Source organism: Zychaea mexicana, assembly GCF_025766255.1.
Source record: "Zychaea mexicana strain RSA 1403 chromosome Unknown BDB00scaffold_83, whole genome shotgun sequence".
Classification (NCBI taxonomy): domain Eukaryota; kingdom Fungi; phylum Mucoromycota; class Mucoromycetes; order Mucorales; family Lichtheimiaceae; genus Zychaea; species Zychaea mexicana.
The window spans coordinates 43,940-59,698 of NW_026516746.1; the positions used below are offsets into that span (position 1 = coordinate 43,940).

Genomic DNA, 15,759 nt, shown 5'->3' on the forward strand with positions numbered 1-15,759 from the left:
ACTGCCATCTTCATTAATCTAATAAAGATTCAAAAGCCAAAAGAAATCGCGGTTATAAGAAACTCACTCTTTTTTCCCTCCTTTTCAACGCTGCTGTTCTTTTTAACACACCACATAATAAAAGCTTACTTTTTATGTTACTGTCCTTTTTCCATCTGCCTGCCGCCATTAATGATTGAATGCCAATGCTGTTTAAAAAAAAGCACAAAGTCCCTCAGCTGTTGTTGTGGGCCGCCCTTGTTAATGTGGAGGCCACTCTGCTGGCTTTGAAAAAAATTGGGGGAAGGGGCGGCTTAATGTGGACTCCATGAGGGAGTTGTATAAAACACGCACAAGCAAGTTCAACGAACGGGAAGAGAAAAAAACCATTCTTTATTTGATACATGATACTACTAATCAATAATAGGGTGTCGATGTGTTAGCTTCCCTGCTCTTAAGCAGGTACTGACAGGAGCAACCACGAGAAGGTCCATCGACATCTGCTCCCGTAACCCTCTCCCCACAAAGCTAGGGTCTTGTCTTGGTCGCTTTTTTGTGGATCATCAAAGGTCGATTGGTATTGAGATGCCCAGTCCGCTCTCACCAATCGCGAAGCTACAAAAAAAAAGCACCACCCACCCACCCACACACCCACTTACCTTCACCCACTTACCTTACGCCTCCGTCGCCCATGCCTACAAAACAAGCACCACCACCCACCCACCTACACACCCACTTACCTTCACCCACTTACCTTACGCCTCCGTCGCCCATGCCTACAAAACAAGCACCACCCACCCACCCACCCACACACCCACTTACCTTCACCCACTTACCTTACGCCTCCGTCGCCCATGCCTACAAAACAAGCACCACCACCCACCCACCCACACACCCACTTACCTTCACCCACTTACCTTACGCCTCCGTCGCCCATGCCTACAAAACAAGCACCACCACCCACCCACCCACACACCCACTTACCTTCACCCACTTACCTTACGCCTCCGTCGCCCATGCCTACAAAACAAGCACCACCACCCACCCACCCACACACCCACTTACCTTCACCCACTTACCTTACGCCTCCGTCGCCCATGCCTACAAAACAAGCACCACCACCCACCCACCCACACACCCACTTACCTTCACCCACTTACCTTACGCCTCCGTCGCCCATGCCTACAAAACAAGCACCACCACCCACCCACACACCCACTTACCTTCACCCACTTACCTTACGCCTCCGTCGCCCATGCCTACAAAACAAGCACCACCCACCCACCCACCCACACACCCACTTACCTTCACCCACTTACCTTACGCCTCCGTCGCCCATGCCTACAAAACAAGCACCACCACCCACCCACCCACACACCCACTTACCTTCACCCACTTACCTTACGCCTCCGTCGCCCGTGCCTACAAAACAAGCACCACCACCCACCCACCCACCCACGACCTACAAAACCCGCGTTAGCCCCCACTCCCTCCCCAGACACTCACAAAAAAAAGAAAGGGACTTACCATACGTGATCGTGAAAAAGTGAAAAATGAAAAGAGAAAGAAAAAGTGAGGAAGCAACACGCTGCGGAAAATGGGTGTCTTTTTATGGGCAAAAGTTCATTTCCAAAAAGAACTCTGGTCTGGGCTCAATGAGATTCTGAAGGGACGCTTGCTTTTTTTTCCTTTCCTGTATCTTTTTTTTTGCGTACAAAAAACTAAAATAGGCAAAGATAAGCTCCGTGCTCAACAAAGCGCACAACAATGACAGACGACAGTAACACGATCACAACGCGCATTATCACACTTTGGCACTGTTTTTTATCTTTTTTTTTTTTTACTTTCTGTGTTCGCGTAGTTCAGTTCGCGAAAATAATGGAAAGGAAAAAAGTTTTATTATTATTCCAATGCACATCACGTAGTTCAGTTCGCGAGAAAAATGGAAAGGAAAAAAAGTTAGTTCGGAGGATACGTTCCGAGCCAATCTGGTTTGCTTTTTTCGCATGTATCATACTTCACGCGCACCCTGGGAAAAAGCAGACAGATAGGATATACGATCGACGCTGTTTTTCTTGAAAAGAATCCCTTTCTCTGCATCCACCACGCTTGCCAGCTTACGATTATCGTTCGTTAAGCTGACCACCGAGCGAGCTCAATGCGAGACTAAAGACGACAAGCAGTCTAAAACCACACCTCCATAAGCGTATACAGTGTAGTGTTTTCGCCTGGACGAGTGACGTCCCCCAACTTTGGTTCCATCCCCCCATCCAACCCCGCGCCTCCAACTTTATTCACGGCCAGCACGGAAGATCTGCGCATGAAGAAGCCGAGCATGACAGCAAAGTACAATGGAGACCCTGCGCAAAAAACATCGTAACTTGGCCTCAGAGCCTCGAAAAAACAAGGGTTGAGTATGTGCATGTTGCTACGAGTCTGCCCATTGCGCTGGTTGCGGTTGTGTGAAAAAAGCGCTGCGAATCGCTTCGCAAGAGCAGCCGCCATTTCGCTCGGAATTGGTCAAAATGGGTGACGCGAATAAAATAAAATGTGTTTTGACAAGCTTGTCCTGGCAACAAGCGGCTTTCAGGAACATGGATTGTCATGACTACTGAATGCCATGGCAATAAGCAGCTTTCTTATGCAGCGTGGTTATAAAGCAAGCCTCATAGAGAAGGATGTTAAAACGAGCAAACCAAACAACCTGAAGAAGCAGCCTGTATGGATAATAGTAGCTCTAGGATGACGCGCATACTATGCTGAAAACAGCCATGCTGCTCCATATTCTGCTTTGACAATCTATTTTAAGCTGCCCACATCCATCATTGCGGGCTTGGGAAGATCGGCCGGCCATATACTCGTACAAGAGAGCGTTTTTTATTTTCGTTACACACGCCACGACAGTTGATACAACAATGGCCGAGACTTTCTACAATGTCTCACTGATCCCATGAAGAAGCTGGCTGCGGCGTTTAGCACATGTTTACTCCAAACAAAACCCAAACAAACAATTTATTGTTCAATATAAACAACATTGACCCGAACCCTGTACAGAGACCCTTTGATCATTGGCCTGACCTTTGCGCTATCCCAATCTAATACACGCCCAGTCATCCTGCTGATAAGATATTAACCAACTTGCATAACACTATCCGCTATCTCCCCCATCCCCCATCCCCTTCTTTCCTGATACTTTTCCTTTTTTGGATTATAATTCACCAATATAACTAGTAACAAGACAACCATTCCAAGTGCATCATCAGCCGTAAATAATCGTTAAAAGATCACAAACGACATCATATCACGCCAGCCCATTCGGGTCATAGGCGTTCATTGCTGTACAGATGTTGTTTTACATAAACTGGATCATTCGAGTATAATGTTTCCGTGCTTTATGGGGCATACTAGTGTGTCTCAAAATCTGGAGATATCTGGAGAGCTCCAATATCTGCAGGAAAAGATATCTCTAGAGTTTGGAAATCCACAAAAAACGCGCTTGTTTAGAGCGTTTTATAACTTGAACTGGATATATGTTTTTATAAGTATTACGATACAGTAATTGAGAAGCTTAATATAAAAGAAGAGACTCCATTATCATTCAAGCTACTATTGTCCCTAGCTTTATCACATTGTACTACACTTCGCTTCACTATTTATTTAACGCTTGCCATTACAGCTTTAACTTCAAAACAATGCCTCCTACAAGGAGTTTTGCCGAATCTACGAAATTTTTTATCAGGGGGGTCGGAGGATGCCTATAAACGTTTCTTCATCCTTTTCGTTATTGCCACTTATGCTGCAACCTTCTTCTATTTTTACTTCGTTATCGTCGTCGATGTGTGGAGTAGTAGACAGCGTAAAATGCGATACCCCGTAACACGGTCCGAGCTTCCAAATCGCTACGAAGATTCGCTTGCACGCATTACGTTAGCCAACCGGGTTGACCGACAGTTTATTGGTTGCTGTGGATTCACTGTTGCCGCTTTCGATCGCCTGCATCGCCGGTTCGTGCGCTTTTATCTGGCTTTAAAGCAGCGTGGTCGTAAACGGTTTTTACCAAGTGAAGCCGTCTTGGCTCTCACTCTGACCTGGCTTCACACATACAACAGACAGGACACAACCGGTTCCCTCTATGGTGTTGTGCCAGCTACTACCTCGAGAGCAAGGAATCTTGGTCTAGAGACGCTGTACAAGGTCTTCTCAAATGAGAACGACAGGCGATGGCGAATTCGTTGGTCATCACAGCAAGAAATGGCTCGATTTGCATCAATCATACAGCATGTCGAACCATCGTTGCAACGTGTATTCGGTTTCGTGGATGGACTCAACCTAAGAATCGAGAATCCAGGCGAAAACAATATTCAAGACGCGTACTACAATGGATGGCTGTCTGACTGTTATGTAGCACAGGACATTGTTTTCACGCCGAATGGTCGCATATGCTGGATCAAGTAGGTGTCATGCTAATTTACTTTTACTTCATGTCACATTGCTATCTAGTATGAATGGATCACTGACAATTGAGCTTAACTTAGCTACAACTGCCCTGGATCATCGCATGATTCTAATATTACCGAGCCACTCCTATCTACAGTTCTTCGAGAACAAACGCCTGCAGGCTACCGGCTTCTTGCTGATTGTGCTTCCCGCGATCTGCTGCCATGTCACTGCCAAGATTTTTTAAGGTTCCGAAGAAGAACAGCCGCGAGTACGACAGAAACCAGTGCCGTTGGTATGGTGTTATTACAAGAAACCGACAAGCCATTAAATGGGGAATGCGATCAATTCAGTCATCATATCAGAGGTTATATCTTACCTCTTAGTACAGATGCCACCCAACGTCGAATGATTTTATATATAATATTCAAATTACATAACTACCGAGTTTCAGAAGTACAACTAAGTCAAATTAGACGCGTTTACCAAGAAGCTTGGAGCGAATCAAACGAATAAAGTGAGCAAACATGTTTATTCGGTATAAAATCCTTTTTGGAAGACCTTTCTTTTATCCCTGCAGGATAAACTTTATTTTTCTTGTGTGACCATGTTTATTCTATCCAGTATAAACATTTTGGAAGTCATCCAAAAGATGTTATACTAACGCTCTCAATATTATTAAAATGACACTATTTCAACTTCAATTACACATCCAAAAGATACAAATTGACTTTTGTTGCCTTTTGGACAATTGAAACGACATTTCAAGACAGTGTAAGGTCTCAAAAGGCCAAAGCTATTATTTGAGATATTGGATGCAGTTCCCCAAATCATCTCCGTTGTTGCACCGGACGAAAACATAAAATAACTTTACCGTTTCTGCTAACTTACGGCATTGAAAAGCGAGATATAAAAGATGCCAAAATTGGCTCACAACAAGAAGCTGCTTCCTTATTACCGCTATAATAAATGCACTAACAGTTTTCGTGATTTTTGTTGCTGCTTTTCCTTTGTTTTTATTTTATATATCCTACGCGTGTTTCCTCTGATATACTATTATCCTCCTCAGCCTTTGTGGAAGCTTCGACAACCATAAGCGGTGTCGCTATTCAATAAGCTATGATACGTAGTGGATGTTAAAAGAGTTTGGGAGCCCGAAACGGCATGGAAGCTTGAAGTACTGGATATCATATTACTGATATATCAAGCAATTTTGAATTCGCTCGCTGCTCTTGACTAATGTGAAACATAGCTTGAGTGACAACCGCGTGTTGTCCTTAAGCAATACCTTTTATTACAGCTTATCAGCCTACAAACATCATGTATGCACCAAGCTCAAGTAATATATTACCACAGGACAGTCATTAAGCTCATCAAGCGAAAAGAAGCCTGGCCGGTATGTGGTGATGCAACATGTTGACCAAAATGTCTCTCGAAGTGATAATCCACTAGTGAAGGCCTTGCGAAGGCAGTTTGAAGATAAAGTGATATATCCGATGTAACTTATCATGACGAAAGCGACGATAACGGACGATCTGTCGATGACTACATCGATACTACAAGAGCTCGTTGGAAAATCTCGGAAAGTGGACGGTCGACTGTATTTTCGAATCGATATCCATTTCCCAACATTTATCGAAATGCATGCGTCTCGGGAAACCACATCAATGGCAGCACAAATCACTACTTGCTGGTTACGTCGGATCCCACGATCTCGACTGGTAACGATAAGGTCCTGGGGTGGTAATTTTGAAGTGGAACCTAAAGCAATGCACACAAACAAAATTTAACCTATTAATTAAATGAAGCTTAGTAAGATGTTAGAAATGATCAATGCTTTTACATGCTGGATTTTGGTGTTGCGTCGCCGATGATTACTCGCTAACGACATGCAGTATGTGATTGTTGGTTGTAGAGCGAATTTAATATAATGTACGAATATGGATCTCTCTTTACTACTATCGTTTGGAATCCCAAACATCAACCGGAGGTCGATCGAAATCGCGATACAGAGTGAAGTATGCCATCTAAGAAGAGTTGATTTGTTGCTTCCGGATTTCACATCTTGCCAGCTAAGACAAAGTATAGTACGAAACAAATCCAAAGTATTAACCTCATTCCGGACGCTAAATATCTATTCGATGGCACTACAGCAGTAATCATAGAACATCGTAATTACATACAGTAGGCCAATCTCGTTTAAAGTACAGTTCAAATAAAATTTGCAAACGATCCATATCAGAGGAAGCATTATTAGAAGCACTAATATATTGGAAACGACCTGCTGTGGGAGCACAATACGTGTGAGTGAGCAAAAACAAGTGAGTAATTCCCATTTTATTTGTGCACAAAGCATTCACACATCTTTTTCACTTGCCATCACCATCCAACTCTTCCTTTATATACTAAAGTAATTTATCTCTCGAATGCACCTCTTACATAACAATGTATATTCTGTTTATAATGTCAAAGAGCCTAACTTTAAGGACAAGCAGTTCTGTAGTTCAAGAACATCTTCGATACGCTTTTCATCCAATAGAAAAAGTAAGTTTGCTCTACACATTTCCTGGCACAAAGAAGCTGGTTTCAAAGATTAGTCAGCTCATTCATTGGCGGTTAGCTTTGAATGGCTCCACATAGTACGTACTGCACAACTTTCATAGGCGTGTATAGTGTTAAGCGCAAATGAACAACACGCATCATGTACGACGACCAATACTTTATAATTGTGAATAAACGCGCTTATTTGGACCCAGTAACCCTGCCTTATGTTTAGAGCAAACGTACATGGATGCGAGTCGCAATCTACTCTACTTGGGCAAGGGTTTTAGTACGAAATGGCCCGCCGAATGACTACACGAGTACATATAGCTATTGCACGTTAAGTCAGACATCCAGGAATATCAACTTGGGAATAGCAGTGGATGTTAAAAGTGATATATATATATATACTATCTTATTCATCGACAGGCTCACAGCTCAAATAACTACAGCAGCAAACTTGCTCGATGGCTCCTTTGCAACAGGGCGATTTTGCACTTTGTTTTGTATACAAAAAGTTCGATGGAAAAACTGTGAGCATGTTGCCCTTGGAGTCTAGCTATTACGCTCTACGTATAGACAAGTTGAGAATAGTTTTACGTAGACTGAAGTGCGGCGAGCCATCCTTGTATGACAATAACAAAATCAAAGGAAAAAGATTACTTCTAATTCATAAGATCGGTGGTGCCATGTTTCATTTTAGCAATCCGAAATAGCAAAGGTTTTCTAAAATAAAGCTCTCTCCTCTTTACAAGTCATTTTCTTTTCCAACAACAGTGTCTCCCAACTCTTCTGCCCCGATCTACACCCTAATGATGAATCTCGTGTCGAATCGATCACCGTCCTCCAAGTTGTCGCAGAATCGTTGACTGCAGCAGCAGCAAAAGCCGGCATTCGCGGTCCGAGCTGGAGCAATGAGGAGGACGTGTGGCTGTGTCAATCCTGGCTTGCCACCTTCACTCGTTCGTCAAAGGGCACCGATGTATCACTCCAAGAATTGTGAGAGACTGTCTACAAAGATTTTCTCCAAAGAGGAGGAGATAAGGATGTACGAACTGGCCTTGGGAGCCCTCTCAATCCGATAGAGTAACATCCAAAGAGAGGTGTCTCGATACTGCAGTTGTCTTGCAAAAGCTCTTGCGCGAAACAAACGCGAAAACAACAAAGTAAATGGGGTTAAGGGATGCTAGTTTTCGTAAACGATACGATATCAGTACTGATGAATATATGCCAGTTAAGAAAGACTAAGCAGTAACGCTGTATAAGAAAGCTGCGAAATCTGCTTGGAAGTTTCAATACTGTTACAATGAGCTTCATGAGCAACCAAAGTTCAACAACAAGTATGTCAGTGTGACAAACCAAAGTGTACCTGAGGATGTGAAGCGCCCAATTTGTCGCAAGAAAGCTAAGGAGCAAGAGAAGGAGGATGGTACGCGCAAGCATAAATTGGACGATGATCGCGCTCGATTGGCGAAGGCTGAAGAGGAGCAAATTAAGAACAACCGCAGGCGCATCGAGCTCCAGGAGAAAATGGACGACGATGAAATGATGCGAGAACAGCTCGACAAATACTGGGGAGTTGAACTCGAGTATTGGACGCTGAAAAGAAGGCGATCGCGGTTAATAACGAGTACTAGAACCGTTTCCGCGTTTTCTTACTTAATCGTCGTCCTCGTCACCAACTGCAAAAATTCTCTGGAGACACTCAACTCTGCGCTAATGTTGGTGCTCTTCTCGATATCTCCCTCGAGCATTTGTTTTAGTCTGCGGATATTTTGGCTTGAACATTGTATTGAAATTGGTGGCAGAAGTGACAGTAAATTTAATACCCAGTTTTAGAATAGCGCGACCGTTGGAAAAACCGTGCCAATTCTATGGTCCTGCTATGATAGCGGCGTTCCAAACCGTTGGAGGTGTTCTAAAGCGAGTTAAGTTTAACCCCAGAAAAAGCATTGATTTACCGGTCACATGTAAGCGAAAAAATTGGAATAGGCTGGGCACATTCTCCCGTGTGTGTTTTCTCTTCTTCCAGCTTTTCTCCCCAACGTTCCCAAAAATGTCTTCTGAAAGCGTGAATTCGGCCATTAGAGAATTCTTATCTTCTCTAATCACTCCTAGCATTCGCAACGCTGTTGCTTCTCCAGAAGCTGCTCCAGAGGCAGAACAACAACCGGTGTATGGCTCAGAACTAACACCACTCTCACAGCCCCAACCACAAGCCCAGGTACAACAGTTGGAGCTACAACAACAACAACAACAACAACGAAGACAAGATCAAGTGCATGCCATCTCTAATGGCTTAAAGCGGTCCCGTAGTCCGGATGGCACCGATACTATACGCAAAAAGAAAGCGAAAGATTGTGGTGGCACTGCGGTCCGCAACAGTAGCAGCAACCGCCTTGGTCAAAGAGTCGGCAGCAATCTTAGTCGGAGAGATCGCCGGCAACGAATCAATGACTTGGACCTTGACCCAAGTACGCGACTTATTGTGCGCCATATCAATAACCGCTTGCGAGGATACGAATTACGTCATCTTTTCGAAAAATACGGCAAAGTGCTTGATGTGACAATGAAAAACGACGGCCAATATGGTTTTGTCCAGTTCGGTGATCCAGATATTTGTGCTGATGCCGTTCGTGGAGAAAACGGAACATATCATAATGGATGTCTAATGCGTATGTAACTTTCTTTCTTTTGGGTTCCCTTTATACTATTTTAATCATGTATCAGAAATGTTTTGAAAGAACGGGTTGATTAATGTTTATGTATACTTAAAGAACTGGAAGTGTGTCGAGGCAAACCTCACGCATTGGATCGTCAAAGGGTCCGGAGCCGAATGGACTCGTATGTCCCCGAGAGTCGTCAACGAGGGGCTCGCAAGGAGGACCTATACCGTCCCCGACGTGATAACGTCGATGACAACGACAACGACAAAGACCATCTGTCACGCCGCCGTGTCAGTAAAGGCGACGATTCTCGCATGGGAACATCGTCATCTTTACCGAAACCCCAGTCCGGCGTCCACATCAACAACGCGTCCCGAAGAAAAGATTTTCCTCTGCCCCGCCGTTACGGTAGCAATGTTCCTGTCGTACAAATCATTGCCATGAGTGATGCAGACCGTCCCTTTGTCAACTATGTTGAAAATGCCTTCCAGAACCGTAGTACGACCATTCATACCTTGTTCTTGCAGCAAGACAGTGTCTCCAGAGACGCCATTGTCAAGCAAATGATCTACGAAGGTGTGAAGGCAATAATTATCATTGAGAGAGGATGTGAAGTTCTTCGCACGATCTATCTTCAAGTATTCGACCGTAGTGCTGAAACGGATACGGATGCCGTACGATTCGATGGTAAGCCATGGCATGGTATGGGAGAACAAGCACGGTATTGGGAAACACTGTCTATGTGTCTGTGGGGATGCGATAATCTTTCTCATACTTTGTTATTTGCATTCTTTCTTTTATGTAGAATACGATAACATCCACGTTGATGACGCAATTGCTATTGTTCAACATATCCAACAGCCTCCAATTCTGCTGCCTACCAGCTTCGGCGATGGAACCACAATGACGCCCCCTGCCTTCCGCTACCCTCCCCAACCCACTACCTCCACCCCGTCCCTTTTCCCTGCATTTGTGCCACCTACTTCTTCCATGTTCTCTTCTGCTCCTGCCAATGCTGCTACCGCCCCTCCTGTTTTAGGCAATGCCGATCCACTCAATTCTCTCGTCAGCCTACTTCAGTCCAACCTGGTGCCATCGTCATCCTCACCACAACCGCCATCACATGAAGCTGCTTCTGGCTCTAACCCCAATAGTGCTTTACTTCAAGCGCTTGCCTCACTGATTAGCAATAACACAGTGGCTCAACAACAGCAACAACATCAGCAGCAGCAAGCCATGTTGCTACAACAGCTGCTTACACAGCTCACTGCTTCTTCTCAACAACCGCAGCAACATCAGCAGCAAGGCGGCAGCAGCAGGACCAATCCGCTTATGGCTCATACCCAATCCCACCTCCCTTCTTCCACCGCCAAAACTGGCCAAACCCCTCTCATCCCCAGTGTCACTGAGCTTGTAGGTAAAATTAAGACTCTCTCCCAACAATTACAGAGCGGAAACGGCGATATCATGCAGCAACAAGACCAGCAACAACCATCTTCTTCCCAGACCAAATATTCGGGCCATGGCTTATCCACAAATCGCAAACGTTAGGTTGGAGCTCACTCTCCTGTGGAGATGCTGTATCTTCTCTGCCATCCGCCGACCTGTCATCTGTTTCTATTTTCTCTTTCTCCTCTCTTCTACTTTTAAACAAACCGCATTCTTCAACTCTTGTGTGCTCCCCGATTTATGTTCCTTCCACTTATTGTTACCTTCAGTATAGTACGACGCATTTCTTATATACGACTCCCCTCTTCCTTTCCCCCTAATGCTAATCGTTAAGCATATTAAAAAGCCCTTATGATATACTTTGCTACATTTAGCGCACGACGATATTAATGTTTTCTAGGTACATTTGCAATACAGGGGATGGCAACGATATACATCAATCGATAAATTAAAGTAGACAGAGTTTTCATGCTTTTGCTGTAGAATCGTTATGTATATCATCTACTATTAATACGCTACTGATGTTCGTTCCTTATAATCGCAGTTGCTCTTTCACTTGACACCAACATCACATCTTGATAAAATGAGTAACCAGCCGCTTCTTAATGAAAGTTTTTTTATGCGACATAAGTCGATCGATAGAAAGCACTATAACGTGCATTCATGATAAGAGATACTAGCATTCCCATATTTACATTCTATCCCTCAAATTGCCATCTAAATTATCTCATAGAAAACAATAAAAGCGGTGCTGAGTTGGTAAGATGCAAGTTTCCTCTTTCTTTTTCCCTACTTACTCAATGACCCCACCATCGCAACCGCCTAATGAAAAGGAGGATCAAGAACGATTCCAAATGGAATTGGAGTTTATACAGTGTTTATCTAACCCCTGGTACCTAAATCGTAAGCATATCTAAAGTTGATCAGCCTCCAATTCGTTATTGTAAACTAAATGGTACGAACCGCGAAACACAACATGCTTCTTCTCTTTCTATCAGATTTAGCTCAACAGCAATACTTCAAAGACGAAGCATTCATTCATTACCTCGATTATTTACAATACTGGAAACAACCCGAATACGCAAAGTTTGTAGTGTGAGTTTTCATGTCGCGATCAGCAATAATACAGTCGTGGATTTCTCGATACCAACAGCAGCAGCTAGCTAAATTATTATCGCGGTGTATAAACAGATATCCGCACGCATTACATTTCCTTGACCTTTTGCAACACCAGCAGTTCAGAGATCATATCAGTACATCCGAAAATACCCAAGAATTACACCGCATGCAGTATTATCACTGGATGTATCTTCGCAACTCTGGTCCTTCAAAAGATCATCAGCAGCCACAGCAGCAGCAGCAGCAGCAACCGCAACCACAACTATCTCAACAACAGCAGGTACCACCACCATCAACAGCAACATCACAACAGTCGCAAGTACAACATCAATCATAGCAAACCGAATAGACTGTATTATACACCGGTTTATCCCCTCTATATCAACATCAGTGGCAACAACATGTATTAAGGAAAACGATATAATATTATGGATTGGATAAGAATAAAAAAAAAGTTTCTACTGCTGGTCAACAACCGACTTTTCTAACCGAACATATTCATCCACGCGTGCGGCATATTGCTTGGTCAATCGCAAATCAGGTTTACAAACAAGTTCAGGCTCTTCAGCCGTACCTTGTCGCTTCATCATGTCTTCGAATCCAACACCGTCCTCTACCGTACCATACTTTGCCAACAACGCACCACCAAGACTTGCACTGTTCATGCCCTTTTGCTTGTACACAGGCAAACCCATGATATTAGACAACACTTGAAGCAGAGCAGTGTTGGCTGCAGCACCACCCGTTGCGAGAATACGTTTGGATTCAACTGTAGTCATACGTTGCAAACGGATGCGCATGGACAAGAACTGTGACTCAACAATGGCACGGACATTGGCGGCCGGGGTGTCAAATTCTTGGACCTGCTGGCCGTTCTCGAATCGATAGATACCCTTGGCGAAGGGAATGATTTCTTGCATATGGTAATAAAAACCGGTCTTATTCTGGGTATCGTCAGTTTGCAGCAACTTGTTGAACTCGTCCCAATCGCCAGATGCATACACATCGCGAATGTGTTGACGCGTTAGCGAGCCGTTCTTGTAACACAGCATGCCCATGAATCCGGTAGGGTCAGTAGGATGGGCCATCAAGTGGGATTCGGTGGTGGCCTTGGCAGCGCCTTGTTTAAGATAGACAAGGACGGTGTCGGATGTTCCCAAGGAAACGACACAGTCACCTTCGTGCAAGTTCATGGATACCAGGGTTGCCGAGTTATCGCCAGTAAATGGCATGATAGCACAGTCTATACATATGCGGTCAGCTTGTTAGTCTATCTAGTCGTAACATTGTATCTATCTGCATCGGTATATTCTGTGTACCTGGATGAAGCCCAAAACGCTCAACATAGTAAGGACTAATTTTGCCCAATGCGTTACCGCCTTCTACTGGTTCGAGGGCCAGCTTTTCACGTAATGACGAACCACCACAGTGTGTAAGGAGCTTGTCTTCCCATCGATGTGACTTGATATTCATCAAATTGGTTCCGGACCCTTCGGGAGAATCAACAGGTGCAAGTTTACCAAGAAGCAGGGATGTCAGGAACGAACTGACCAGGGAAATGTTTTGTGTTGCGTCATATGCCTCTCTTCTATCATTGTGAATCTTTGTGTGTATGTGTGAGTGTGTGTGCAGAAAGGAGAGTGTTTCAGCATTACAATCTGTCCTTTTCCCCACAAAGTATTCCTCCCACGTCCATATTTCTCGTACATACACACGCTGACTATCCCGCGCTTCGACTCCTACCTTTGCAATTTGATTTCCAGTAAAGCGCTCATAAGCCTTTGAGCCCGTCAAATCAGCCAACGCTTGTGCTCCACCAACAAGACCTTCCAAAGATCGGCACTCGCGTGTGGTACTAGCGTCTTGCCAAATTGGGGATTGGTCAATCTCGAATGCCTCCGAGAGTTGTTCCTGTAACGTCTTTTGGGAGTCCAATTTGCTGAGCTTTTCGATGCCTGATTTGCTCCAGTAGACACTTCCATGTTGCTAAGTGATCATTAGAACCCTTTCCATGTGAGTATATAAACGAACATATTCCTTACTGCCACCCTAGTACTACCACTACTTTCACCACTAGGTCCCAAATTCACTTTCTTTTACCTGTCCTGCACCGGAAATACCACGGATCTTTCCAGCCACTGGTGATTTCTTTAAGCGATCAAACAAAATATCCATTGCCTTGACCCACATAATAGTCGGTGAGGTGACCGTGTCACCGTTATGAATAGCTCCGTGTGTTGTGTTAAACTCGGGCAAATCCCGGTCGAAGTTGACAGCTTCCTCGAGCACAATGTCATGCGTGTCATTCATGGCAGTACATTTCAACTGTTGTGTAGACAAGTCCAAACCAAGGTAGTAATAGTTTTCGTTGTTGTGGCTCATTGTGTTCGGGCGTGTTGTTCTTCTTTGCTCAAATAAAAGTGGGGAAAGAGAGAGAGAGAGAGGGAGGGACAGAAAGGGGATTTTGTTTAGTCGGCTTTCCAGGTTTCTTTAGTTGATTATTTCATCCTGCACAATCCGAAAATGGATAATAATCCGTTTCCGGCTGTCCAGCATCTTGCAAAGAAACTCTCCGATTGGGTCCATCCGTTTCCCGCTATTACGCTCCTCCTCCACCCTATATCATTTCGTTCACCAATTCAGCAGACCGAGATCCTTAAAGGTTTCAAACAGTACTATAAAATTTGATATATGATGAGCTCATAATCCTTCACCTCTCTACATCCTATGGATGTAACATAATCGCTGCTAAAATCGTTCAAATAACAGTGTAAAAATGTCAGAGACTTAGCCGTCACCGGGACGTGTAGCACTGCTGTCATCATCGCTGTTGACATTAAGCTAGCAAAGCTCTCGCTGAAAAGCAAATTTTAAAATGGATTCTCCATAGCATTCTTGAAAAGAACTCTGTCTCACGACAATGATAGTAGGATCGATAACAGGGTTTTCATTGTAAAACGGTCGATGATGTTATGCATGATGTTAAAGTAGAGTCCACAGAAAATAGCAGTAATAGATGGCAGTTTAATAAAACAAGACTATATAAGTACAATATCAACTGTAATCATGACATTTTTTCTGCGAACAAGGTTTAATTATCTCAGCAGCGTATTCTTTGAGCTTCCTGCATTAAAGATGTGCGCTGCTGCTATGCGTTTGTCGCAAAAGTAGCATTCAGTGTCATAGATTATGTTCCCCTTCTGAGCTTCTTAATCAATCTCTTTTAAGATCGAAACATGTGCTGCTGTACAATTACAGAACACGAACGTATTAATTCCTTATCATAAAGAGCACTCAGTGATCTCTACCTAATCCCACAAACGTCTGTAACCAAATGCTTGTAGCCACTGACCACGGAAGGCGGAAGGCGGAAGGTAGAAGTTATTTCCTCCGCTCCAATTTGCCACATGCGGTTTGTATCCAAGAATGAGCGTGAAAAGCATGACTTAGCGTATGTGTCTTCTGCTACTATTGCATATCTTATAGACAATAGTTTAGTAAACTGATAATTTCACTTATTTAGTCTATGCTATAAGAAGCAAAAAAGTTATTATAACAGCCAGGAACC

General features: G+C 43.9%; 5 protein-coding genes across 5 annotated transcripts; 4 read left to right on the top strand and 1 right to left on the bottom strand.

Moving 5' to 3' along the window:
* The first annotated feature begins 4,514 nt into the window (after positions 1-4,514).
* Positions 4,515-5,013, top strand: BDB00DRAFT_841927 (uncharacterized protein). The gene is made up of 2 exons (XM_053124850.1): positions 4,515-4,646; positions 4,796-5,013. The coding sequence occupies exons 1-2, from the start codon at positions 4,538-4,540 to the stop codon at positions 4,930-4,932; spliced, it is 246 nt and encodes an 81-aa protein (XP_052975931.1). The 5' UTR covers positions 4,515-4,537; the 3' UTR covers positions 4,933-5,013.
* A 911-nt stretch (positions 5,014-5,924) lies between these two features.
* Positions 5,925-8,796, top strand: BDB00DRAFT_876101 (uncharacterized protein; the record flags this gene model as incomplete). Its single annotated transcript, XM_053127439.1, has 4 exons — positions 5,925-6,148; positions 7,735-7,956; positions 8,078-8,123; positions 8,224-8,796. 4 exons carry the CDS (start codon positions 5,925-5,927, stop codon positions 8,794-8,796), a joined length of 1,065 nt encoding a protein of 354 aa, XP_052975932.1.
* A 129-nt stretch (positions 8,797-8,925) lies between these two features.
* BDB00DRAFT_841934 (uncharacterized protein) lies at positions 8,926-11,633 on the top strand. The gene is made up of 3 exons (XM_053124851.1): positions 8,926-9,632; positions 9,735-10,310; positions 10,429-11,633. The coding sequence occupies exons 1-3, from the start codon at positions 9,014-9,016 to the stop codon at positions 11,172-11,174; spliced, it is 1,941 nt and encodes a 646-aa protein (XP_052975933.1). The 5' UTR covers positions 8,926-9,013; the 3' UTR covers positions 11,175-11,633.
* Positions 11,634-11,872: 239 nt separating this feature from the next.
* BDB00DRAFT_770204 (SOH1-domain-containing protein) lies at positions 11,873-12,528 on the top strand (the record flags this gene model as incomplete). The annotated part of the gene is made up of 3 exons (XM_053119865.1): positions 11,873-11,975; positions 12,071-12,167; positions 12,264-12,528. The coding sequence occupies 3 exons, from the start codon at positions 11,873-11,875 to the stop codon at positions 12,526-12,528; spliced, it is 465 nt and encodes a 154-aa protein (XP_052975934.1).
* A 121-nt stretch (positions 12,529-12,649) lies between these two features.
* On the bottom strand, positions 12,650-14,573 carry BDB00DRAFT_790875 (uncharacterized protein; the record flags this gene model as incomplete). The annotated part of the gene is made up of 4 exons (XM_053120996.1): positions 12,650-13,434; positions 13,511-13,793; positions 13,935-14,177; positions 14,292-14,573. 4 exons carry the CDS (start codon positions 14,571-14,573, stop codon positions 12,650-12,652), a joined length of 1,593 nt encoding a protein of 530 aa, XP_052975935.1.
* Positions 14,574-15,759: the final 1,186 nt, after the last annotated feature.

Excerpts from the sequence above, each read along its gene's own strand:
- BDB00DRAFT_841927 (XM_053124850.1), top strand. The coding sequence starts at position 4,538 with ATGATTCTAATATTACCGAGCCACTCCTATCTACAGTTCTTCGAGAAC. Across the intron at positions 4,647-4,795 it reads CGCGATCTGCTGCCATGTCA|CTCTTAGTACAGATGCCACC; the intron begins CTGCCAAGATTT and ends GTTATATCTTAC.
- BDB00DRAFT_841934 (XM_053124851.1), top strand. The coding sequence starts at position 9,014 with ATGTCTTCTGAAAGCGTGAATTCGGCCATTAGAGAATTCTTATCTTCT. Across the intron at positions 9,633-9,734 it reads TCATAATGGATGTCTAATGC|AACTGGAAGTGTGTCGAGGC; the intron begins GTATGTAACTTT and ends GTATACTTAAAG. Across the intron at positions 10,311-10,428 it reads GGATGCCGTACGATTCGATG|AATACGATAACATCCACGTT; the intron begins GTAAGCCATGGC and ends TCTTTTATGTAG.